General features: G+C 47.8%; 1 protein-coding gene across 2 annotated transcripts in view; it reads right to left on the bottom strand.

Moving 5' to 3' along the window:
* The window catches only part of ITGA6 (integrin subunit alpha 6), a 92,862-nt gene that overhangs the window by 42,246 nt on the left and 23,116 nt on the right, over positions 1-27,500 (bottom strand). For both annotated transcript variants that reach the window (XM_055122484.1, XM_055122485.1), the window contains exons 2-3: positions 3,017-3,141; positions 871-950 (exon numbers count right to left, since the gene is read on the bottom strand). In XM_055122484.1, coding sequence (XP_054978459.1) covers positions 871-950; positions 3,017-3,141 — 205 coding nt within the window. The remainder of the gene's footprint in view (positions 1-870; positions 951-3,016; positions 3,142-27,500) is intronic.

Raw genomic sequence — 27,500 nt, 5'->3', positions numbered from 1 at the left:
TTAATTAAAAAAAAAATTGGGGCCACTCCTGGCACTGCTCAGGGGATCATATGTGGTGCCAGGGATTGAACCTGGATCAGCCACATGCAATGCAAGCACCCTACCTGCTGTACTATAGCTCTGGCCTCATTATATTTATTTTGAAAAGGTGAAGAGAATTATAGGAGGTGTGATTAAAACTATCTCACAGTTACTCTCCTTGTCACACAGGCTGAAAATACTTCATAATAGTCAAGCCAACATCCCAGAATGCATTCCTTAAATATAAAAAATAATGTTGAACAGAAGTCGTTTTTCTACATAAAGTTTCCGTATGCACACCTGTTCAACAGTAATCAGATTTTAAAAGCAACAAAAAGATCATCAGAGTCTAGCCTGGAATACTAATATGGCATCTTGCATAATTCAGCTAATACATCTTCTTTCCTTTGTTACCATTTCATTAGTATCTCCAACATAATAATGAGGATTTTAAATGGTCTAATCTTACCCCTTGCCATGAACATTCTCTTCTATGAAAGGTACACAGTTTCTGGGACAGAAACCCAGACCTAGTTTTGTTCTGCCTTTTTTTTTTTTTTTTAAAGACAATCAAGAGTGTAAGGAGTGATCTTCAGGAAGGTTTATCAGTAGTTATCTGAAAGTTGGAAAAAGAAGCAACTTGTATAGCTGTTTTAAATTTTGTCAGGAATTACAGGGGACAAAGACTATTTATTTCATCTTGACACCGATTTCTGCTGTAAAGCAGTGCATTCTCTAGAAGGAAACCCCGTGTCAGCAAGAGCTCTGCCCGCCTGTCTGGCCACTGCTGTGAGTTGGCACATGAAGACACCCAGCCACTGTGGCGTGAACAGGTTTCTCTAGACTCACCACAACTTTGCCCCCTGGGCCTTGGCTCTGGACAGTGACGCCCATCCACTGGTCCTCTTTGCTTTCCGACGTGGGGTCAGCTGTGGAAGGCACAACACAGGACTTGAAAGCAACTGGACAGTTATAAACTAACAGAGTCACCAAAATATACATTTTCTAAATGACTCGACTCCATGTCTAGCTACTAAGTAAATGCAATGACCCGATCCCCCAAATTTATTTTTCATCTTAAGTGAATCATTCCAAGAATACTTTATGAATTTTTTTAAAACTGAATCACCAGGAGATACAGTTATAAAACTGTTCGTGATTGGCTTCAGTCATACAATGTTCCAACACCTATCCCTCCACCAGTGTACACCTCCCACCACCAATGCCCCCAGTTTCCCTCCCGACGTCACTCCCCATCCCTCCCCCCTGCAGCTGGTCTCTATGGCAGGGCCTTCCCCCCCTCTCTTTCTCTCTCTCTCTCCATTATGAATTTTTTCAAAGATTTGCCCCTCCCTCCCTCTCTCTCTCTCTCTCTCTCGACATTATGAATTTTTTTTGGCTTTTTGGGTCACACCTGGTGATGCACAGGGGTTACTCCTGGCTCTGCACTCAGGAATTACTCCTGGCAGTGCTCAGGGGACCATATGGGATGCCGGGCATTGAACCTCAGTCAGCTACATACAAAGCAAATGCCCTACCCGCTGTACTCTCTCTCTGGGCCCCTCTTTACTCTTCAGCTGTGGTTCTCACACACATTTTGGCCACAAAGCTCACTGGGAATCATGCACATTAGTTCATGGGGACTTATACTGACTTTACTAGGTGTGTCTCTGAGTGACACCAACCATGAGTGAGAGTTAGGGACTGAAATCTCACCTCGGGTATCTAAGTAAATGCAATTACCTGATCCCCCAAATTTATTTTTTGACTAGTGGAGGGCTAATTTAACTAATTTAGCAGGAGCTCTTGCCACTAAGCCTCCCCAGGACCCTTTTATAGACTTCTTCACCTACAATTCATAGCTCTACCATGTGGCTTTGCCCTAATGCCACAGTCCTGAACAGAGAAAGGAATTTCAAAGTTAGATGACTAAGAGTTCCCCCCATGTGCCTCTTAAATCGACCGTATAATATCCAGTTTGTCAAGTCTAACTGCCAACCCAATGAGCAAAGCCATCACTTTCCCACATACTCCCAAATCTGATACATCAGAGCGTGAACCGTTCTTTTCTTTATTGAGACAAAGAGCAAGATCTTGGATTTGCTTTTGGTCTGATAAATGACAAGTGCTACAGATCAATGCTCAAAAGGCAATTCCTGTGCTCACCATATATCAGTGTCAATCTGAACACACTGCATGATCCTATATCCAAATGTTACCTTACTCACTGAGGAAGGTGGGCACGAACTTCTGTCTCATAGAATTATAAAGAAAGAGAAAGAGCTTTAAGCAAATGAGAAAAAACATCAGACATGTTCAAGATTGTTGATGTCTAAATTAATAGTGGGTTCTGAGTTTGTTCTTTATCAGTCTGTTCTCTAGACATTCCCCATAGTTAATGCATCATTTTTATATGGAATAATAACAATGATGTGTTATCGCTAGAAGATGGAAAAGCAAAAGATGAATATAAAGATGAATCTGCAGGTCTAACTAGACTAAGCATGTCAAATTAGGTTTGACCTGAGTTGCTGAGGAGATTAATTGTTTTGCTCAACACACACTCCCCACAGAACAAGCTTCTGAAACAGTCGGGCAAGTTTTATCAATGTCAGTCAGCTCTCACTTGAAGAGACCTGAGATTTTAAAGTCTTTCTGCCACATACCTGAACAGCACGAAGTATTGGCTGCTGACTAAGCACATTCATTTTCTTTGTGGCTCTGAATCCAGGTTTTGAACAACCCCCCGGCAGAACCACACTTCATCACTAGATGGCAGCATGCATACATGAAATCGGTTTACAAACACTCAGCATTAAGGGTCAGAGATTTAGAGGGTGTTTATGGGAGCAAGCAAAACAAAGCTGTAGTCAATGCTGATCACACTATTCTCTCCAAGAATGAACGCTCGCCGCTCTTCCTCTTGCACAAAGAAAAGCAGAAAGCGTGCAGCAGCCTTGGCTGGCCACAGGAACACAGAAAGTATGAAACATACCATCGTTATCAAATTCCACCCGTGTGCAAGGTCCCTGCGAGGTGATGTCACAGCTGTACAGGCCGCCTGTTCTGTTGGCCCTTTGTAGTGGAAGGGCCACTGCCCGAGGAGCTCCCACCAGCAATCTGTGGACAAAACAGACCGTGGGGAAATGAGTTATTTATAGGCATTTAACTTTGCGCTTGACAGAACCAAGAGAATTCTTTATCAAAGACACGACTGAGGGGCAGCATGATAATACAGAGCCTAGTAGGGCTTTTGCCTTGCAAGAGGCCAACTTGGGTTCTGGCACCCCATAGGGTCCTTCCAAGCGTGCTAGGAGTGATCCCTGAATGCAGAGCCAGGAGTAAGCCCTGAGCACCACTGGGAGAGAGTGCACCCCACACACAAAAAAATAAATAAATTTTAAAAAGAGAGATGACTTATTCTTTTATCCTATATGGGGAGGGAAAACAAAGGCAGAGTCCTAAGCTGGTTCAAACAACACACAAACATACAAATTAAGCCAAGATTCACAGCCACAGAAGACCCATCTCTCTAGGGCTTGGCTGTATAACCACGGCCCCCATCCCAATTTCGGGGGGCCTCACCAGTGATTCTCAGTCACCTGATCTAGCAGTTTAATGCAAGAGACCAAAATTCGATGCTGCTCAGGTCCAGGATAGATGGGCCACCCAATCGGAAAAAGGGCTGAACCACTTTTCAACAGAACGAGACCCTGACCTCTAAGTCAAGGTCATCCTACAGAACTCAACCAACAAAACACTCTCACACCAAAGAAAGAAAAATGGTCACATGAGACTTAGTAAATACTAACAGGCAGTTTTTTTTAAACACTGCGTCTTCCCTAGATCAGAACTGTCCAATATGGGCAGAACCGTGCCCACGGATGGGGGCGAGGCACTGGGGGTGTGGGAGAATAATAGGTTTGAGTATAATTGGGGGCTGTGTCTTTTTGTTTTTGTTTTGCTTTGTTTAAAAGAAGATGAATTTCTACAAAGTGAAGTGGTGGAGCATGTCTGAATGATTGGTTTTGCTTTTCTCTGAAAGAAGTCAATAGGTTCAATAAGTTTAGCTGCCCAATACTCTGGATTTTCCATTTATATGCTATGCAACAAGGAGGTCATTAGACTTTAATGCGCTGGTGGCCAATGATAGCACACCCAAACCTAAGTCTGCAAAGGCCTCAAGGTCACAACACCAAACCCTGAAGACAACCAGTGCCAAAAGCACAGGCTTCAAGCCCCAGGCAGTCCAAGGCTCTGATACTCCAGACACTTTCTCTCTAAGCCTCTCTCACGGCTCATCTCTGCACAGGGATGATCCTAACTGCTGCGTGTCTGGGGCTGTCAGTTTTGACTCCATTTTTGCCCAGATCAACTCCTACAATGTTTAATATGCCCCATAAAATCTGTTAGCAATACTACCACTGAACTGAACGCTGGCCCACGATAACCCAACTGAATCACGCATCTGCCACCCTGGTCTCTTTTCCAGCTGAATTTTAAATCTCTGGACATGCTTCTCTCCCACCAGCTCCTCCACTAGCATCCAGCCAGTTTCTCCCTAAAAATTCAGGAAAGGGGTCAAAGAGACAGTACAAGAGTTAAGGCCCTTGCTTTGCACCTGCCAATCCCAGGTCAAACCCTAGCATTAGACATGATCCCCAAGCACCACCGGCAATGATCTCTGAGCACAGAGCCAGGAGTAAGTCCTGAGCACTGCCGCTGTGACCGCTTGCCCCACCACCCACCAATTTGGGCAGTACCTGGGGGTTACTACTTATATACACCAGACACTGCAACAGTCCTTCCCTTCCACTTCAAGTGGCATCCCCTGTAAGAGACACACAACCCAACCCCACCCCAACATTCCAAACATAAGGGATTTAAAAACAAACAAAAACCATTTTTATTGAAATCCTGGGATTTACAATATTTTCAATCATACTTTTCATGCACACATCATTCCAATACTACACCCATCACCAGAGAGCCCACTTCCCTCCACCAGTGTCCCACTACGCTGCCCTACGTAAACACACAGTGCTCTAGACAAAATCTTCCTTTCCCATGGCTCTGACCAGTTGTTGTTTAAGAAGGGAGCACTGGAGAGCTGCTGCCTTTCTGCCGAGTTCCTTTTCGAACGTTCTTACTTGCCACCCATTTTACACTCTCTGGGATCTGACTGGTTGATGGGACAATTCAGAAAAGAAACAAAGAGAAAAGAACACACATCTGCATAGACAGAAAGAACACAGGCAGAGTTGGGGGTCAGGAGCACCAAGTACTCACTCCGGACAGATGGCAAGTCACTGGGTGCCCTCAGGATTACCCACATCTAAGGTGCAAAGGCACAAACCAAGCAACAAATACGCCCTGCCACGGGGTCCCAGATAATATCCCCTACTTCCCTCTCTGCTGAGACCTCCATCGAGGACTTCATATCTTTTGAAATAATATTTTTCTAATTTGGGAGCTGGAGCAATAGTACAGTGGGCAGGGTGTTTGCCTTGCACAAGGTTGACCCAGGTTTGATCCCTGGCATCCTATGTGTTCAGGTCCCCTGAACACTGCTAGGAGTCATTTCTGAGTGCACAACCAGGAGTAACCCCCTCATCATTGCTAGGTGTGGCGCCCCCCCATTTTTTTTAAAAACCCCATGATTTACAAAGCTGTTCATGTAGTTGTTCCAGGCACACAGTGCTCCAATACCAATCCCTCCACCAATGTCCTCAGGTTCCCAACTCCAGCCTGCCTCGGTGGCAGGCATATAGTAAATTTTCTTCCTATTGCTTTGTTACACAAAACTTACAAGGAATAGCAAGTGGAACTACTAGAAAATAAATCAGTAAAATCAATTCATGATGATTGACTGCAATGTGATTTGCATAGGCAAATAAATTAAAATCACTTAATACAACATCGTGCTTCTTCTCATTTACATCGTTTTTTTAAGCCATTGTCATTGCAGCGAGCACAGAGATGCCTGCGCAGCTAGGCATTACAGGACAAACGGGGCCTGGCTCAGGCGGGGACCCTTGGCTGGGGACCCACGGCCCTCCCAGCTCCCTGGAGAGCAGCATGATCACCTGCCACCTCCAATCCCATCCCGTTCTACCGCACCCTGCACAGGAGACAGCTGGGATGGAGAAGGTAGGGTCTGGGTCTGGGCACGTCAGGCATCTGGGCAGGGAGTACTTAAGGTCAAGCGACCAGTGTCTGCCCAGCGGTGCCCCTGTGGACCTAGTGCCGCCTTGTCTCAGGCCTGATTCCACGTGTCCCACACGGTAGAGCAGAGCGGTAACCCCGGCCTGTACCACCAGCAACAAGAGCAAGCACCTGGTGGACAGCGGGGTAGAAGCCTGTGCCCAGGGCTGGGGTGGGGAGGAGGGGGTGCGCAGGGTGCAGCGCGGTGGACAGGACTCTGCCCCTGGCACCTCACAGCCAGAGCCAAGGTGACCTCACAGCTAAGTTTTCTCCAGGCCTTCCTGGGAGTTCATCAATCCCAGCACCTAGAAGGCATTTTCGCAGGGAGGGCTGAAGAGGTGTGACAAGGAAGCCCGGGAAAGTGAGGGGGTAAGGCGGGGCAGGGCTGCAGGGAAAGTGAGAGGGTAAGGCGGGGCAGGGCTGCAGGGCTGAGGGCTGCAGGCTGGGCGGGGTGGTGCAGAGATTTCCTGTAAAGGTAACCGACTTCAGTGCGAGGCATCAAAGGCGCCCCAGGTTATTACAGTGTCTTCTCTAACCCCTCCCTGGGGCTCGGACACACCCAGGAGCTGGTGAGGCTGGCGCTGGGCGGACTTGGGGTTTCCTGTTTTCCGGGCGGGCTCATCCGTGCCATCAGGTTTGTACCCCACAAACACTGTGGCCCTGGGCGCCCCCCGCGGGTGCCCTCCAGCACCGAGACCAGACTGTGTGGGCGCAGAGGCAGGGTCCCAGGCCGCGGATGGGGTCTCCAAGGGGCCCGAGTGAGAGCGAGAGGGCAGGAGGAAACCGCGCAATGGGCGCGCCGTGTGGCCAGAGAACTGGAGCCGAGCCCCATTCCCGGGTGCAGCAGCCCCGGGGAAACCCCCTCCCCACCCCCACACCCCTGTCCCCTCTCCCCCCCTCGGGCTCTTCCGCCGATCCCGGGTGCCCTGCAGAGGCGGCGCTTCCTGTTATTTACAGAAGCTGTAGACACTGTTGCATTTGCAAGCACCGCCCTGCAGCCGGCCGCTGCTTCCTCCAGCTCGGGTCGCCAGGCTGCAGTCTAGGGCACCCCCTCTGTCCCCGTTTCCCCGCACCCATGGCATGTGGTTCCCGTGGGGCCGGCGGAGACGGGTGCTAGACGTGCCGGGCTCCTGCGAGATGGCCACAGAAGAGCTGGTTGGGCACACGGAAGGGTTCGAGCCGCAGGAAGGTTCTGGGGGTGGGGTGGAACCACTCTAAGGAAAAAGTGAACAGCGCCCCAGAGGCAAATGATCTCTGCAGGAGGTGAGTCTGGGTCCTGTTGACTGTTCTGGCTCACTCATTGCCACAAACACTCCAGACGGTCTTCCTCCCATCCCAGGGCCCTGAAAAGCTAGCGGAAGCTGGGGGTACTGTGAGCCCTCTCCCCCAGCCAGAGGAAAAGCAGAAATGAAAAGGGTGGGTGGGCGGGCACTCCTAGTCCAGGTGCGCCCTTTCTCTGACCTCTCACAGGCAAATCAGGGAAGTCATGGGGGAGGCACCTGGAGTTTAGTCGGTTGAGCCGGATGCAGGAAAGATAGCTAGCCACACGCCTGTGTTCATGGGGCGTTAGTACCCACAATACCCTGAATCTGGAAACAACCGAACTGCCTAAGACTGGAGAAAGAAACTTCAGTGCATACACACAAAGGAATAGTACTTTGCCTTAGGAAATGAGGCAATCTGCTGCTACTGGATGGATCTGGAAGAGTACCATACTGAGTTGGGGGGGGGGGGGGGCAGCGGAGAGAAAGGTTAGACACAGAATGATCTTGCTCAGGTGCGGGATATAAAGAAACGGGGGGGGGGCGGGTAATAAATGTCCAGATGCAGTAGAAACAAAGGGCAGCAGAAATGATCTTCAGTAGGAAGCTTGCCACTGGTGAGGGGGCAGAGGTCAGGGAAGGGATCACCAGGACAACAGTGGAAGGAAATGGTCACTCTGGAGGAGGATGGGGTGCTGAAAGGAGATAAAAAGAAAAAAGTGCCTGCCATAGGGCCAGAGCTACACAGTACAGTGGGTAAGGCGTTTGCCTTGCACACAGCTGATGTGGGTTCGACCCATAGCATCCCATAGGGTCCCCAGAGCACCACCAGGAGTGATTCCTGAATGCAGAGCCAGGAGTAACCCTGAGCATGGCCGGTCGTGACCCAAAGTAGCCTGTGCCATAAAGGCAGGCTGGGAGGGGAGGGTGGGAAACTGGGGACACTGGTGGAGGGAAGTGGACACTGATAAAGGAACTCAGTGTTGAGACATTCATGTCTAAAAGCTAATCATGAATAACTTCATAACTCTGTAATTCACAGTGCAATAATCACCATAATAAACCCCACCAAATTGTCCGGTGTCTCCTCATCAAATAAAGCTACTTGGGGGTCTCCTCATCGAACAAAGCTATTCGCTGGCTCAGGAAACCAGACTCCTAACTGCCTAGAACCAACTTGATCACTGGAGGGCACAGGCCTTAAGGGGAAGGCCGTCCTTCACAGTAGAGCGGTCCTGTCTGGTCTCCCCTGTTTTCAGAGCCCAGCCAGCACCCAAGAGAGTAGACAGGTGAGCTCTAGGAGAAACAAGTCTACAGCGAAGGGAGCTTTAAGGCCGGACCAAAATCCAGTTGCAGCCCCAACCCCACTTTTCCTCCCTTAGCCCGGCGGCCCTCTCTCTGCTGCTGGGCTGGGGGTGGACAGGGAGGCACTCACGCCCGCGCGGTAGCTACCGGATGCCCACAGCAGCGAGGAAATAGAGGGCAGCTGTCCGGCTGCTCGGGGCACATTTTCGTGAGCAGCTGTTGTTATTGCTGCTCTCCCAGTAGGGAGCCAGGAATTCGAGCTGGTCACAACTCACCATTGGGTGACAAATAGGGAACAAGCACAGTAAGCTGGTGTCTTCAGTGGTGGGAAGAGCATGGGAGTCCCAGAAGGCTGACAATGACCAGGTCAAAAGGAGAAAGAAAGGAACCAAGGAGGGGCAAGAAGCTGGGTTGACTTAATACTATTTGAAAGACCAAAGGCACAGGGAGAAAGAGTCAGCAGATAAATCACCTGTGATTTTGAGGTCTTCCTGGGGTGGGGAGATACTTGGAGATTCCAACATATCGGAAGCTCACATTTAAACCACAAAGATGAAATTCAAAAACTTATAAAACCACAGCATTTGGGGGTTTAAGGGCCACATCCATGGTTTTCAGGAGATAGTCTAGATTCTGTAATCAGGAGTGAGACCTCATCCTCGGGGGAACACGTACATTGTTAGAGATAGAACCGGGATCAGCTGCATGCAAGGCAAGTGCCTTAGTCCCAGTATTATATCTCTCTGCCCCACAGTCACAACAACAGCTTTAAAGATGAGAAATGAAATTTCAGATATTAAATCCCATGTAAAAGGCAAACTACACAAGCGTGGCAATTAGCTGAGGTTCACAGAAATTCAGATCAATGGAGTTTAGGCAGAAATTCTTGGCACAAAGATTCAGGATCCACTATCACAAGATTTGCCACCAGTTATTTTAGATACCTAAGGAGCCATACTTCTGTTTCATAGACAAAAGTTCTCCCCCAAGGAGAGCTGGTATATTTTGCATAGCAACTTCAAGCAAAAGCTCTAAACACTGGGACACTTTTAGAACTTTAACAATAGCTTTGCTTCATTGTTTTTGGCAATAATTCATTTCCTCAAGGATTAAAGTTTCTGCTTCGAGCCATGCAACTCTGTCCCAGGAAATGCGAAATATTGCTTCATTAGAACAAGGACGCTATTATTGCTTCATTTAAAACCCAATCTTTTCTTTGCTTTTTTTCCAAATTAGGCCTTAAAAACTAGAAGATGGCATCCTTGTGGCAATTAGGGGACTTCTGCATCTGACCCATCTTCAAACTCAATTTAATGTTTTGTTCAAGTAATAAATACCAAGACAAATCAAAGAGTAAAAAACAATGTATAGGAGGAATCAACAGATGTCCATACCCCAGGCCCGCTCTTTGGATATCTTTAAACCAATCACTTGGTTCTTGATAACTTTAGATATTGTGCTTATACATTTATTGATTGATTTACTGAGGTGATAAACAACTGCCGATACCACAATATGAAAAAGTAAGTACTTATACTATTGAATACTTTCCCATCTATTCTTAATAACCATATTTCTTTGTTTTTTTTCCCCATCTTGCTGACCTTTTCGTTTAAAAATATATCTTCTTTTTATTTCCCCTTTTTAAAGCTTTCAGCTAAATCTCTGTTCCCCAGTTGGTGAGATGACATTTTTATTACTAACCTGTTTCTTTCTCAACCCTTTTCTTTCTCCAAATCCTTCCATCCATCAGCTATACCTTTTTTTAAAAAATTTTTAAATTTTATTGAATCACCTTGAGATAGTTACAAGCTTTCATGTTTGGGTTACAATCTTACAATAATCAAACACCCATCCCTCCACCTGTGCACATTCCCCACCACCAATATCCCAGGTATAACCCCCTTCCCCACCCTCCCCCTGCCTCCATGGCAGACAATATTCCCTATACTCTCTCTCTACTTTTGGGCATTATAGCTTGCAACACAGACACTGAGAGGTCATCATGTTTGGTCCATTATCTGCTTTCAGCATGCATCTCCCATCCTAACTGGTTCCTCCAGCCATCATTTTCTTAGTGATTCCTTCTCTATTCCATCTGCCTTCTCCCCTCCGCTCATGAAGCCGGCTTCCAGCTATGGGGCCATTCCCCTGGCTCTTATATCTGCAGTCCTTGAGTGTCAGCCTCATGTGATGTTATTTTATACTCCACAAATGAATGCAGTCCCTCTATGTCTGTCCCTCTCTTTCTGACTCATTTCACTTAGCATGATACTCTCCATGTCTATCCATTTATAAGCAAATTTCATGACTTCATCTCTCCTAACAGCTGCATAGTATTCCATTGTGTAGATGTACCAAAATTTCTTTAGCCAGTCATCTGTTTTAGGGCACTCGGGTTGTTTCCTTATTTTGACTATTGTGAACAGTGCTGCAATGAATATATAGGTACAGATGTCATTTCTACTGTGCTTTTTTGCATCCTCGGGATATATTCCCAGAAGTGGTATTGCGGGGTCATATGGAAGCTCAATTTCTAGTTTTTGAAGGACTGTCCATATTGTTTTCCAGAAAGCTATTAGCTATACCTTATATACTAGAATTACAGCTTTTTGCCAGTGATATTTTGTCTTACAACCACAATTCCATTATCAGTTCTTTTAAGTAACCAGGTGAACTGACTGCATGGAAACTAATCTCAGTCCGGAACTAAAGGATAGCAGATCCATTTCCCTGACCTTAGAGAAAACTATTCTTAGTGTCAAGGTCAAACAGACCTACCTTTCTTACCTGCGCTCAATTGCTCAAGAATACTTCACACTTGGCCATGACTTTTGCTTTTCTTGGCATTTCTCATTGCCCTTTGTTTTTTCTGTGGTTATTTGCCTTTAATCCAGCCTCATGCTTTTCTGAGCTCCCAAACACACTTTGCCTGAAACTGGGATCCCATCTTGGCTCTGGTTTCCCCCTCCAGCCCACCAACCTCCTGCTTTGTGGACTAAACTACCCTCTCTCTCCACCTGATCAACAGGAATATGAGGATTTTTCTCACAGTTCCTTCTTGGGGTCCATCTCTTTTTACCCAGGAGCCCGTGCTTCCCTTGTATTTGAGTTTTCCTAAATGTTATACTAAGGAACAGTAACTAATAGGTAAACTGAGTCCCTGAATATGCAGCAGCATCACGGTCCTACTCTCACCCTTGATTGGTGGGATTTGAGTAAAAGAGTCTGGGTTTAAAAGCTTTTTCTTGAGAGGCACCTAAAAATCTGGAGCAAATGCTTTGCATACAGAAATCCTGGTTCAATCCCTGGCACAACGTGCTTTCCCAAGCACAACTGGTAGCAGTCAGGAAGCACTGAACTTGGATAGCCCCTGAGCACTGCTGGATATAGCCCCTATAAATTCAATTTTCCTTTCTCAATTGTTTTGTTTTGGGGCCACACTTGGCAGTGCTCAGTGGCTATCCCTGGCTCTGTATTCAGTTTGTTCCTGGCAGCGCTTAGGGAACCAAATCCAGGCCTCTCATATGCACGAAGCTACCTGAGCTGCTTCTTTGGACGAGCTCCTCTGCAGGAATTGGAGGGTGGAGGGTTGGGGAGGTTGGGTCACACGAGGCTGTGCTCAGGGTTAACTCCTGGTTTGTGCTCAGGCATTCCTGGCAGTTCTCCAGGAACCATATGCCATGCCAGGGATCAAACTGGAGTTAGCTGCATGCAAGGCCTCATTCCATACTCTCTGATCCCACAGTTTTTCTTTCTTTGAGGGCAGCTTCTAAGCGAGGCATAATGAACAGCCTCAAAGAAGTGTCTGTGTGTGAGACACTTTATAATTATTACTGTGCTCTCGGAGGAATGTTTTCTTTTATGAACCTAGGAACACTGATCTCCAGGAACCCCTAACGTGCATGGACCACTTGTTCCATTTTCTGATGGGCCTTCTGGATTCTTGTCTCTGCTCTCAGTATCCTTTCCTCTCTGGGGCTCTAGATTCTCAACCTTCATTTTCTGTTACTTCGAGACACCTTTTGAAAGTTCAGCAGCTACAGTTGTCATCTCCAGAAGCTTTGTCCTGCTGGTGCCTGCTACCCAACCAGGCCACCAATTACTCTGGAGTTGTGTTTTCAGAACCCTGAGTCTGTTTTCCTGGAGTTCTGTGCTGGATTATCAGTTTCTTCCAGCATTTCCTTTGGTTTAGTTGGGCCCTTCCCTTCTATGCACCCGGCTCACGCTCTGCACACATGCCTGACCATCCTTGGTCCTCTTGCCTTGCTGCTATCTCACACAGGGTGCATTTCTGGCTCGGTTGTATCCTGGGCAGGAATTCTGAAAGGAGTCCTGGGTGGGGCCTGCTGGGCAGGGAGCTGTCACACTGAAAATCACTCTTGAAATGTCAGAGGAGTAAGGCTTTATTTTTTTTGGGTGCCAGTGTTCACACTAGACACCCTATTTTGCATGGTCCCTTGAGCACCTTTGAGAGCAACTGCCAATCACAGATCCGGGAGTGGTTCCCAATATCTCCGGGTGTGTCCTTAAGCCCCTATCTCACCTCCCAATTTTATTTATTTATTTATTTATTTATTTTAGAATTAATTATTTTTGGTTTGGAAGCCTTATTTGGTGTTGCTCAGGACTTATTCCTGGCTCTGCATTCAGGAATCACTCCTGACTGCACTTAGGGGATCATACAAGTTTCCAGGTGTTGAATCCAGATCAGTTGCGTGCAAGGCAAAGGCCACGCCTACTGTACTATCACTCTGACCCTAGATGTTTAGAATTATTTTCAAATGCTGTCATGACTGCCTTGGCTACCTTTATAAAAGCAAATTATTTGTTTTTATTTTGGAGTCTTACTCCTGGCTCTAAGTTCCTATTTGAAAGACCACTCCTTTTAGGACTTGGGGGACCAACTGTGGTACAGGAAACTAAACCTGGGTTAGCCATATGCAAGAGAAGTGCCTTACCCGTTGTACTGTCTCTCCAGCCACAAGAACATACTTTATTCTTTTTTTTTAATTGAATCACCGTGAGATAGTTATGAAGTTTTCATGTTTGAGTTCCAGTCATACAATGATCAAATACCCATCCCTCCACCAGTGCACATTTGCCACCATCAATGTTCCCAGAACACCCCCCACATCTCAACCCTCCCCCTGCCTCTATGGTAGATAATTTCCTCCATACTCTCTCTCTACTTTATTATGGTTTGTAATACAGACACTGAGAGGCTACCATGTTTGGCCCTTTATCTACTTTCAGCACACATCTCCCATCCCGAGTGATCCCTCCGACCATCATTGACTTAGTGATCCCTTCTCTATCCCAGCTGCCTTCTCCCAGCACATGAGGCAGGCTACCAACCATGAAGCAATATTCCTGGCCCTGTTTGTACTGTCCTTGAGTGTCGGCCTCCTATTATGTTCTTTTTATATTCTACAAATGAATGTAATCATTCTATATCTGTCCTTATCTTTCTGACTCATTTCGCTTAGCATGATACTCTCCATGACCATCCACTTATAAGCAAATTTCATGACTTCATCTTTCCTAAGAGCTGCGTAGTATTCCATTGTATAGATGTACCAAGTTTCTTTAACCAGATACTCAACGTTGTTTTCAGATTTTGGCTATTGTGAACAGTGCTGCAGTGAACATACAGGTGCAGATGTCATTTCTACTGTGCTTTTTTGCCTTTTTTTGCACCCTCGGGAAGGAACATACTTTTTCATTGTTAATTCATTTATAATCCACTCAGACCCTATAAAATATGCACATTAATATTCCCCTTCTCCTCTACCAAAAAAAAGTAAGCAAGGTTTTGTTTTTGCTTAGGATGCTGCAAAGCTTAGGGATGCTGTGTTCTGGAATCCCTTGTTCTCATAGGATTTCCCTCATTCCTGGCCCTGCTCTACCCGGTCATTCCCAGGGACCACAGGCCGTAGCATCCTTGACTCCCTTCCCAGGCCCCATCTAATGTTCTTGTGGGGAGGCACTCTCCCTTCCTAAAGTCAGACCAGACCACTCTTTCTGCCTTTGACACTGTTCAGCCATGGTGGGGCCCAAGAGCCTGGCAGTCACACCGCAGCACTATTCTACAGCTGCAACCACAAATCCGCAGGCAATTGTTCCTGGAAGGAATTGGGTTTTCACTCTCCATTGTCCTGCATCTTAAAGGTAAATGTCACCTCCACAGTATTATCACTTTTTATTAGCATGACTTCTAAAGTCTCAGATTCCTCCAGTGCCTACGTATAAGTCAGTTCCTCAAAGTCAATTTGTCTATTTTAGCTTCTGCGAATGCAGACAAAATAGTTTATTAGCTACTGACAAACAACGAAGAGCCTTTTATTCACCTTTCTTAAAATACCTTTCCTCAGATTCCAGAGGAAATGGGCAATGTTAGTTCTAAATCCATATCTAACCTCCACTTTTCTGGAACATTTCAAAGTTTGAAACAACACACCCAAGACTTGCAATTAGAATGTCAAATCCTGAGGCATTATTACTAAATGTAAACTTAATTTCCTTACCGCCTTCTTTATGTCAATGTGTAGCAGTTAAAATATTGTAAAAACACAATTTAACCTCTATTAGCGGGTACAATTAAGACTCATTGAGGTCCTTTTAAGCTAATGTGTTTAGGAGAGAGAACTTTGTTTTCAAAATAAAATCAGCCAGACGGTAGTTCTCTTAAACAGATTTTATAGAGCTTAAATAGAAAGAGGGATGAATTGGAGGTGAGAAAAAAGATCTTGCCTGTGTTCAAGAGCACACAGACTGCAGCTGGAGACCCCCAGGGGGAAGAACTGCCTCTGCAGGGAAAGACCCCAGGGCGGTCTCCTCCTCCCAGTCTTCTGCACAAAGGCAACTAGGATAGTCCACTGGGGGTCTTTTGACTCATCATTTGCCACAATGTGGTCACAACTTCCAGTTCTTTAAAAGGCTGATCACAGGCCCAGGGTTCCCCCAGCAAAGTTCATTCCTGTCGTCCTGGGGCCCCCTTTGGCTCTGCAAAATGCCTCAGTTTGGAAGACAGATTACCAGACCACCCAGCCTCAGACAGAAAGCGGGCAATGGAGCAGATGCAAACAATCCTCACGCCCAAAGGCAGACACATGGATCAAGAAGCCGTGGTACCTCCACACCCGGAGATTCTGCGCAGTTCTGAGTAAAGATTAAACCCTGCAGTGTACCGCCAACACCTGGATGGAACTGGACAGGGTGATGCTGAGAGTAAGTCAGCAGCAGAAGGACATGTGCTGGACGGGCTCATTCAGCTTCGGTATAGAGAGCAACGAGACAAGAGAATGGAAGGCAACAGATGATGACCAACCCTTGGTCCTGGATTACAAAAACAAGACACCAAGGCCTTGGAGAAGGGACATGTTTTAGGGACATGTTTTAGGGAGATGTTTAGGGAGATGAAATGGTGATAACATAAAGGGTCATGAGTCAGGGAAATTTCAGTGGTTTACAGGTGAGGTTATTATGTATATACAATCCAGAAGAGTTAACACTAGTGTTCGTATGTGATCCAAACTTAATATGTCAACTTAAAAAAACCAACAGGAAGTTTGCTAAGAAGGTGGGGTGAAAAGATGGAGGGAACCTTGGGTCATGGCAGGGGAGGGACACTGACACTGGAGAACTGGAACACTGAATGCTTGAAGCTATTATTAAAAGCTCTGAAAATCACAGTGCCGACTTTTTTTTTTTTTTAAGGGAAGGTCTGTTGAGGTTTCCTTGGCACAGGTAAGCCTGTGTCTGATGGTCAGTCTCCAAGGCTCAGAGTCCCTGAGGGCCACTAGTCCACAGCTGCCTGGCTGACTCACCAGGCTAGTGGGGGAAGGGCGGCTTCCCCAGGCCCCGGGGGAATCCCCCAGGCCACACTGCTTCCTGCCTCCCTGTGCACACCTGCCGGGAAGGCTGGCAGGCTGCCCTACCTACTCCTGAGTGCTCAGGAACCTTGCCCTGGACTCAGACCTTTAAAGATCCTCCCAGCTCTGCTCATCCTCCCGACTCTCCAACAAATTTTCTCTTGAAAATAAAAAATGCCACTCATTTTATTTTGGTTTGGGTTTTTGTTTTTGTAATTATTATTTTTTTATTGACTCACTGTGAGATGGACCCTTACAAAGCTCTCCATGACTGGGTTCCGGTTGCACAGTGTTCTGCCACCCCTCCCTTCACCCATGTGCATTTCCTAGCATCAGTGTCCCCAATTGCCCTCCCATCACCTCCTACCACCCATTTTGAATACCCTATCTTCATTCAAGTCATATTTCTCAGCTACAAAAACGGATTTTTAAGGCACAACTTCCCTTGAATCCTAAATAAACAAGTATGCTTTGAAAAAAAAAATCCTCCCCACACCTGCTCCACCTTCGAGGAACAGAGGTGGGGGGGGGGGCAGCGTCAAGCTTGCATTAAGCTTGTAAGACTTCCTGTGCCCATCCTCCTGAGCCCACTCGTGCCCCTGGGAGGCTGTGCTTCTCTGCCTCCGGAACTGCCAGGCGTCAGACTAACACCCCATCCCAAGGCTTCCCTATACAAATTTATGAAATGACATTTTTAACAAAGTCATGAAATCTCTCCTTTCCTTCTCTCGGTGATTGTCTGTTTGGAGAACAAAAAATGTACCCGAGGGGCTGGAGAGTGAGTAGAGGAATGACGTTGCTAGGTGTGCCTTGCACACATCGACCCCAGTTCAATCCCAGGCACCACATGGTCCCGCAAGCCCCTGAACATTGCTGGGTGTGGCCCTGGGGGTCCCCTAGCACTGCCGAGGTGGCCCAGGCAACCCCCAGCACCACATATACAACAAAACCTGAATTGAACCAAATCCTCCGGCCAGTACCCTCGGCCAGTTTGACCTAGAACGGCCAGGGTGACCGCTTATAGAAACAAAGGAACAAATCAACCCGAGAACTCTGCACTCATTGAAATGTACACTAAATGAGCTAAGCATTCACAAATATTCTTGTATTTAATGTGTCCTGTGTTATCACTCCCGAAGAAACTCTTGAAACAAACTGAAAGGAAAACTAAATACAAATACGGCTGATAAAAACTCTAGATTTCATCCAGGTAATAAAGATAGGAAACATGTCTTTTTGGGAGTGGAGGTTGGGGCTGGATATATTCTGCAGTGCTCAGGGGTGGATCCCAGCGGTGCCAGGGGCGCTGTGCAGACAACTATGTGGTGTGAGGAACTGAACCTGGGCTTCCTGCATGCAAAACCCTTTCCCCTTATGCCTTCAGTTCCAGGAGCAAACTTCTCTTGCAGGGACATATTATTCTCTCGCTGGGACAATAGCCAGATGATCGCTATTCTGACCATCTAGCTGTGAGCAGCAGTCTGGTTGGCCACCACCACCACCTTGGAAACCCCACCCCCACCCCCCCGGTTGGGACCACCACCTTGGAAACCCCCCCACCCCCCCGGTTGGGACTGTGAGGCACCTTGAGTGAAGTCCCATGGGGACATGCCTCCTGCTTCCCAGGCTCCCAGCACCGTCTCGGGCCTGGGGCGGGCAGTCAATGAGCATCTACTGAAAAGCAATCACAGCTCCATCTCCTCAAGGGCAGGTGTGTAAGAGCTACTCTCTGCAGTGACTTGGCGACAGAAGCCCCCACGTGAACGCAGTGCCTGAGTCCCAGCCTTCAGCACTGACACTCACTTTCTATGGTGTAATTTCAAGCAACACAAATGTGTTATCCTAGAGCTCTGCAGTGAGACCCTGTTGCTGGGCTCAACAAGGCACCTGCCATTCTGTTATAAGAATCTGGGGGACAGTGTTTCCTGTTTCCTGACTTCACAGCCCTCCCCCCCTCCACTCTCCTCCTCCCCAGCTGCCAGGATTGTAGGAGGGGGAGACTGGGATATGTGTAGTTAAGAGGGGAAGGAGGCACACCCCCAGGGGACTTCATTCAAGGTGCCTCACAGGTCCAAAACAAGGTGGGGGTGGAGTGGCCAGCCAGACTGCTGGGCACAGCTCGATGGCGGCTGCTTTGACTGTTCTATTGTCCCTGCAAGAGAATAACCTGTCCTTACCAGAGAAGCTTGCTCCTGGAACTGGAGACATAAGGGAAAGGCCTTTGCATGCACGAGGCCCAGGTTCAATCAATCCCCCATACCACAATGTCCCCTGCATGCCAACCCCCCTCCTCATGCCCACCCCTCCCCCCAGCATCTCTGGGATTCCTTAGCAGCTGTCAGAATCCCTGTGAAACTCTGGGCTCCCCAAGATAACCCAGGACACTCTCCCTTCTGGGAAGTCAGCTGATGTGGCTTTAGTGCGCCTTTGGCACTTCTGAAAAACCCACTACTGAAAAACCCAGGAACGCCAGCAGGCCAGTATGTCTCGGCCAGGAATCTAGAGGGCCACCAGTCAGGGGCTGGAGCAATAGCACAGCGGGGAGGGCATTTGCCTTGCATGCGGCTGACCTGGGTTTGATCCTCAGCATCCCATATGGTCCCCTGAGCTCCACCAGGAGTGATTTTTGAGTGCAGAGCCAGGGGTAACCCCTGAGCACCGCTGGGTGTGACCAAAAAAAAAACAAAACAAAAATCGTCAATGTGGTGCCATGGCACAAAGCTATGTGAGCCAACTGGTAGAGACAGGGGCTCTGCAGGAAGGACAAGGAGGAAAGGCAAGGCTGAGCGGCACGGCTGTGGGCAGGACTCTGCGGGGACAGCGGGGACTCTGAACAGACTGTTCTAGACATTCCAGTACACCCGCACACCAGGAACTTAAACACAGAAGGGCCCTCAGCAACAGCAGGCCACGTGGCGGCTTCTAAAGGCCACATTCATGGCCAGGCCAGGCTTGTGGTCACTTCTCCTCAGCCGTCCCTCCGGCGTCAGGAGTGCATCTCCGAACACCCTGGAGAGGACGTGTGAACTGTCCATCCCCTCACGCAGCGCCAAGGAGGGACAGGGACAGGGTCTGAGATGGTCAGTTCCATTGCCCTGTCCTCTAATGCCCCAGTTCAGTGCTATAAGAGCTTTCAGGCTGCATGGAAGGTTATTTTTCATTTAATGATTTACTGTTAATGATTTACTTTGGCAGCTCTAGGGGCGACACCCAGCACTCTCTCCTGGCTCTGAGCTCAGGGATCACTCCTGATGGGGTTCACCTATGGGTTGTTGAGATGGAACCCGGGTAGACCACATAAAGGCAAGTGCCCTGCCAGCTGTCCTATATCACTCTGGCCCCAGGAACACAGTATTTTGTTGTTGTTGTTGTTGCTTTTTGGGTCACACACGGCGATGCTCAGGAGTTACTCCTGGCTCTCACTCAGGAATTACTCCTGGCAGTGCTCAGGGGGCATATGAGATATGCTGGGAATCGAACCCGGGGCGGCCACATGCAAGGCAAATGCCCTACCCGCTGTGCTATTGCTCCAGCCCCAGAACACAGTATTTTTAATGAAAACATAAAATGAGTTCCTTGTAGAAATTTATACACCTATATGGCAAAGTTCAGTTTGGGGACAGGAGAGCCTGCCCACCTAGTCATGGTCCCAAGCAGCAGTGGGGGTAGCCCTAGTGCCCCCTCCCCAGTACCCCCCACCTGAGTATTGCTGGGTCTATGCATGTAATGTGATTTGGGAGGACCCAGAATCCCCCAGCAGTGCTGCGAAAGTTGCTATTTTTAAAAGGTCGGGGAGGCCCTGGACAGACAGTAGTACATCAGGGAGGGCATTTAGGGGCATGCAGTGAATCATGGCTCCATCTCAAGCACTGCATATGGTCTGCCCAGTACCACCAGGAATGATCCCTAGGGCAGGGCCAGGAGACAGTCCTGAACACGGCTGGGTGTGGCCCCTCCAACAAACAAAACAAAGGCAAAGACAATAATATTCACCTTTAATAATTTCGGCACATTAGATTTACCCTAAGCTACACTCTTTCTACCATACCAGTAAGGGGTGGGGGGTGGGGAGAGGAGCTATCACGGAAAGTCACTTCTTCAACATTTCTTGTACATTTTTGAGCAAAATATTTGCTTTGTTTTTACTGATTTTTTTTTAGTATGTGAAAGCTTATAATTAATAGTGTGGCATTATTTTAAGCAAAGAAAAAAATTGCCAACAAATCTTTTCTTAAATACCACCGACATTTTGGCAGTCAGTTTTGGGTGAAAGCACAGACTTTCACTCATTCCGTTCATTCCTTCCGCAAATATTTCCCCATCCCCTGCCTTCCTGGGCTACGCCTGTGAGCGCAGTCACTGGCTGCTACTTTCCAGCCACTTCTTAAGGTCAATGTTTGTGTGAGGTGGAAAGGAAAACTCGTCCTTCAAAACAGAGCAGTGACCACCACCTCCCACACACAGACAGTCTCCCTCCACTGCACCCTGCCAGTCTGCACCACCTAGGGGGGCTTTACCATGCCTTCAATGTCCTCACCTCTGGCTTCTCAGCCAAAGCAGTGAACTCTACCACCATCCCATTAAAGGTTCTAATAGCAAACCTCAGAAACCCTTCAAATGAAATTTGAACCTTGCTTCCAACTAACAGCAAAAGTAAACGGCAGTCAGTAATTGTGACAATAACTTAGTGCCCCCAATACACGGGGTTAATCATTTCTTAGGTGATTTCTTGCAAGATTCTTAGAAATCTCATCTTGGAAAGGCGAGCTTTGATGGCAGGTCATAGAGGATTCCGCCTCTTCGAACCACTTTTCCTTGTAAACAGAAAAGCCAAGGAGATGTGGGCAACAGATGACTTTCCCAGTGAAGCTTAGCTCCGACTGGCCCAACCGGATCAGCCGGCTGGGACAGTTACACAGGCTTTCAGATTTTCTTGGCCAAACACCCTTGAGGTCACTAAAAAATAAAATCAGAAGGAACCAGATTCCTGCCCTCAAGGAGTTTATAACAGGAATGAAAGTACAACTTCTGGGAGAAAACCTGGACCATCGACATGTACCCTGAAGAGGAAAAAAACTGAGGACTTGAAATTGACAGGTGAAGCCGGAGCTGGGGTTCAGAATTTTTGAGTAAGAAAAGTGTTGGTCATAACACCCAAAAGTAGAGAGAAGAAGGGAAATTGTCTGCCACACAGGAGGCATTTGGAGAGGTGGGACTGAGGGCTGGGGGGGCGGGGGTGAGGATACGGGGAACATTGGTGGTGGGAAATGTACACTGGTGGAGGGATGGGTTTTCGATCATTGACTGAAACTCAATCATAAAAGTTTTGTAACTGGGGCTGGAGCGATAGCACAGTGGGTAGGGCATTTTGCCTTGCACGCGACCGAGCCATGTTCAATTCCCAGCATCACATTTGGTCCCCTAAGCACTCCAGGGATAATTCCTGAGTGCAGAGCCAGGGGTAACCCCTGTGCATTGCCAGGTGTGACCCAAAGAGCAAAAAAAACGTTTTGTAACTGTATCTCACAATGATTCAATTAAAAAAAAAAAAAAACGGAAAAGTGTTGGTGTTGAAGAATAGTCTGGCCAGGGTGAGAAACTTGTCCCTAAGGGCTGACTGACCAGTCTGCTTGGGAAGTGAGAAAGAGTAGGAGCCACTCATGAGAGATGGGTCAGAGTGTAGACCATGGTCAGCTGGCAGTGGGAGGGCTCTTAGGGGTATCGGGGAAGGTATGGTACACGGGAAATGTATTGGGTTTGCATCCCTAGCCAGGTCTGTGCCTCTGTTTCTCCATCTCTCCAATGCTGAGACAAATTCAAACACAGGCTTGCGTGGAGGGCCTTGCAATTGTCCTACAAATCTGTCTCACTGGCCCACTCCATGGGCTTGCTGCCTCCCCGCCAAGGAAACTATGAGATGTGTGAGTAATAGGTGTCGAGGGTGACAGAAGGCCCCTGTGTGGAACGCCAAGGCTGTGCCAGGCACCGCTCTAGGTGTTATTTTCAGGACACAGAGGAGCAGACACCCCAGACACCCAGCAGCCAGATGTGGAGGTGAAATGAGTGGCTGACACACCAAATGTCCTAAGCTGTGAAACTGGTTAAGGCTGTGGAGATTCTTTTTTGTTTTGGTTTGGTTTTTGGTTTGTTTGGGGGTTTTTTTGGTCACATCTGGCGATGCACAGGGGTTACTCCTGGCTTTGCACTCAGGAATTACTCCTGGCAGTGCTCGGGGGACCATATGGGATGCTGGAATAGAACCCAGGTCGGTTGCGTGCAAGACAAACGCGCTATCTGCTGCGCTATCGCTCCAACCCCTGTGGAGATTCTTAAGAGTGCAGAAATGAACGGACTGACTGAGGCAGTTCAGAGGAGCAAGGAGAGGACTCTCTGAGGTCGGGGACATTTAGTTTGAGCTTCCCGAGGGCTGTACGGAATAAGGAGCAAAGAGCCAAGGCTCGAGTGTTCGAAGCCAACGGACTCTCCTCCAGAGACGTTCAGGGAGAATCCAGGTCAGCGCGTCCCAAAGACAGAAGCCAGGTCCAGCATGGCGTGTGGGATGCACAACTGAGGTGGTGAGGCTGGTAAGGATGCTAAAGGGCAGTTCCGGGGGGTCTTGTAGAGCATGGCAGGAAGGTCATTTTCACCTTCGGGGTTCCAGGTGCCCACTGTGGGCAGGGGAGTCACAGACTTATGATGTCACACGTAGAAAAAACAACGGCTGCTCTGCAGAGAATGGGCTGGGCTGGGGCAGGAGTGGAAGTGCATGGACCAGTTAGAAGTCTGAGGCATGCCTGTGTGGCGTGACTTGAACTGAGTCGAGGAGCCCCTGGAAAGTAGTCAGAGTCAGAATGAAATGCGGAAGCAGCAGCAGGAGAAGGTGGGATATGAGGGAAGGACGGGCACCTGGATTTGCGGCCTCGAGTCCTAGGTAAAAGGACAAGCTGGATTTGAACGACCCAGGGATGTTTTTCCCCCCTACATTCACAGATTTGACGTATCTGTGCTGTGGAACCTGTCTATAAGGAAGGCCAACTCCAAATGATACCGTGGAACATTCCGTGTGGGGGATGGGCACTCCTGACTGCCTGTACTGCTCAAGCGTCCACTTTGTGGAGAGTGCAGCTGAAAGCAAAATTCTGTTCTGCACACAGTAAGTGCTAAGGAGGTGTCTGAGTGTGGTGCTTAGTGGGGAGGTCTGATTATACGGGGTGCAAGGATCAAAATAGAGCAAGGCACAGGAAGTTGGGGTCCAGGGCTCGCCCTACACAAGGCTTGTGAGCCCGCCATTGGAAGCTCTCCTTGCATGGCGAGGTAGGAAGGAGGCCAGCAGGCACAGTTCCTAGCCTTGAGTATACAGATAACAGAACAATTTGTTAACAGCGAAAGGTTATTTAACAAGGGCTCTCTCTGCATGGACGAAGAATAATCTTGAAAGCTTCAACCGAGAAGAGGTGCTCTGATATTTAATCTTGCAGCTGAGTTGATGGAGGAATTTGACATTCTGGGGATTCCTCTCAAAAGATGTCATGACACGTGGTTTTAGAATTTGGTTCAGAAAGAGGAGGAACGTGGATAGTTTCCTTGTGCATGTTCCCCCAACTTTCTGCTCCTCTTTCCAGACGGTTTGTTGTTTTCCTGCTCATGTCTTTAACAAGGGCTGCCTTATTGACGTGGCAACCTGGCTGGGTCATCTCTGAATCATCATTATTCATGTCTTCCTGAAGGAGGCTCAAAAAAGACCTCCCTGATACTCCTTGGGTCCTCGAGGACACCCCCACCAGAGGGCAGCTGGTCTGCCCAAAGGGCCACGGGGGTATAGTTTCAGCACACAGGCAACCAGCACCAGCGGAGGCAGAAGGAGGAGCCAGCATCCTAGTGGCAGAGCAGCTCAGGGCCAACGAAGTGTAGGACGGGGAGGTGGGGGAAAGGCGTGCTGCAAAAACGACATTTGCAGAAAGTGGCCTGAGAACAAAGATCTTAGAAAGAACCAAGATCACCCAGTCTGGTCACAGTCCGGGTAAGGCTACAGAAGGAGAAGGGACGGAGGGCAGGTGACTGCAGACAGGAGCAGCTCCCGATGGTGGCCGCATCGAGAGGAGTAAGGGGTCTCTCCTGGAGTCTCCCACCGATAAGCAGCCATGCACAGACGCCAGACGGGCAGAGTCAAGACTCAAAAACATCACATGAGCCAGAGAGATGCCTCGGGCGTAAAGCAAGTGCCAGGCCCTGAGGTTGATCCCCACCCCGTGGCCCCACTCCAGCACGAGGCTTGAGCACTATCAAGCCACTTGGCCGGATGAGCATAACCAGAAGTAGCCAGGACCGCACAAAGCACTGCGACGGGGTAGCCCCCCATTAAAGAAAATAATCAAATAAAAGCTCTGGCAATTCTACATGGACAGAGGTGAGGGAGCTTCTCCGTGCTAGAATCAGAGCTGCACCTGGTGCTGCACCCGGAGGTTGCTACAAACCCAAACACCCCTAAGTTCCTCTCTGCTGCGTAGGATGCAAGTAACAGCACAAGGGCACCTAAAACTACCACTTCCCTAGTGTTTCTGAAAAAGAGCACTTCACCGAAGCATGGGCAGTTTCAATTAAGGTCTAGAAAGACTTGAGATCCAAGTCCCCAGGGGCGCAAAGAATAGCTGTTGCCTTTTTGTAGGTGAGAGAAGCAACCACTGTATCTACCCCCGCCTTCCTGAAATTTCACAAGAGACTTTTCTCCTGTCTCCTGCAACAAACATGCCAGGACTAAATCCAGCCTCCAGGGAGTCTGGAGCTCTCCTGACGTGGAACCGAGCCTTCGAGTTCTTACCTGACTTGGTACTTTTGACGATAGGTGTGTCTCTCACCAAGAACATAGGAGTTCATGCAATAAGGGAAACACCCAAAGCATTGCATGTTTATTATTCACTACAGCCCATTCCTGCTCCAGCTCAGAAACCGCCACCTTCTACAGGGAGAAAGAGAAGGAACACTGTGGTATCAATTCCAACGGCCTCAGTTGGAATGCCAACAAGACAGGTCAGATCAGCAAAATGAAGAAGATAGGGAAGGAATTCTGTTTGGAGCAATATTTCTTTCAACACTTGCAACCAATCTTCCGGGGAAAAGAGTTTAAATAACTGAAAGGGAAAAGACTATCCTAGCACCCAGCATGGTATAAATCACCTCGATACTGATTTACATTTAAAATGGCCAAGAATTCCACTTCAATTCAGCAAACTGAATATAGGTAGCAAATATGTAACTGGTTTGTTTAAATAATATGTTAGTCAAAAAAGGACTTTTCTTTGTTTTGATTTTTGGGTCACACCCAGTGATGCTCAGGAATTACTCCTTTTTTTGGGCTCCGTTATTACTCCCAACAGTGCTTGTAAGACAAAATGGGATGAAGGGGATTGAACCCTGGTGGGCCACATGCAAGGCAAGAGCCCTACCCACCGTACTATCTCTTCAGCCTCCCAAAAGGGCTTTTCAACTGATTAAATAACTCTCATATTCATAATACTCATCAGTATATAATACATAATACTCATAATGAGTATATAATTCATTACTCAGCTATTGCAGAAAATGCTGTTATTTATTCCAGTAAGAAAAGGAAAACTCAAAGTCAACAAGCAATCCTGTTCTCTGTTTTACAAAGCGCCTGCTGGACTTTGTCCAATGTGACAACTCATCACACCCTGTGCTTGACCAATCCGACCGATGCCTGCAGTTCCAGCTGTCCTAATGTCCTGCTTCTCCTTCCAGTCCACTGTTCTTTCGTAGAACCAACTCTAAGAACCAGGCTCACATCCTTGACCTTCACAGGACCTGGCACAGAACAGATCCTTGGGCCAATTTTGGCAAAATCATGTGTATAGTCTACATTTATCCTCACATTTTAATACTTAGAGATCTGAGCATCCTGCGGCCATGCAGGTTTTTATCTGCCAAGTATATGAAACATCAACAGTATCTGTGCTAATACTTAAAAAAAAAATACTTAAAAAAAAAACTCATCTCTTTCTTTTTGGTTTTGGGTCATACCTGGTTCTGTGCTTGGGAGACTGCTACCAACACAACTTGTACCTGGTAAGTGACCACGTTTATTTTACTATTGCAATAGTATCACTGTATCACTGTCATCGGTTTTGCTCGAGGGGCGCCAGTAACGTCTCATTCGTCCCTGTCGTGTTCAGAATCAGGGGAATGAGGCCCATTATTATTACTGTTTTTGGCATATTGAATATACCACGGGTAGGGCAATAGTAGCACTGTCGTCCCGTTCATCAATTTGCTCGAGTGGGCACCAGTAATGTCTCCATTGTGAGGCTTGTTACTGCTTTTGGCATATCCAATACACCACGGGTAGCTTGCCAGGCTCTACCGTGAGGGTGGGGTACTCTCAGTAGCTTGCAGGATTTTCTGAGAGGAACGGGAGTAATCGAACCCAGGTTGACCGCATGCAATGCAAATGCCCTACCCGCTGTGCTATCGCTCCAGTCCATAATGAGGGCAATAGTAGGGAATTCAAACTATTTCAATGCTTTGAAAAGGAAATTAATCCAATCACCGAGTTTGTTCTCTAAATGTGATAACTGAAAGGACAGCTCTGGATCTGTGCTAGACATGGCTGGATGTCGTCCTGTATCTGTTGTACCCCCTTTTTTCATAGTAAAAATTTTAACGGGGGCATAAAGATACACCAATAACGACTTGACCTCCCAGCCTCCCTTCTCTCCTAGACATGCCATGAAACTTAGTCCCACTAACTGAGAAACATGACCAGTGTCACACCGGTGTGTGCAGGACCCTGGAAAGAGGGTGCACAGGTCCCATGGAC

Source organism: Sorex araneus, chromosome X, assembly GCF_027595985.1.
Source record: "Sorex araneus isolate mSorAra2 chromosome X, mSorAra2.pri, whole genome shotgun sequence".
Lineage (NCBI taxonomy): Eukaryota > Metazoa > Chordata > Mammalia > Eulipotyphla > Soricidae > Sorex > Sorex araneus.
This window is presented reverse-complemented; position numbering and strand designations above follow the sequence as displayed.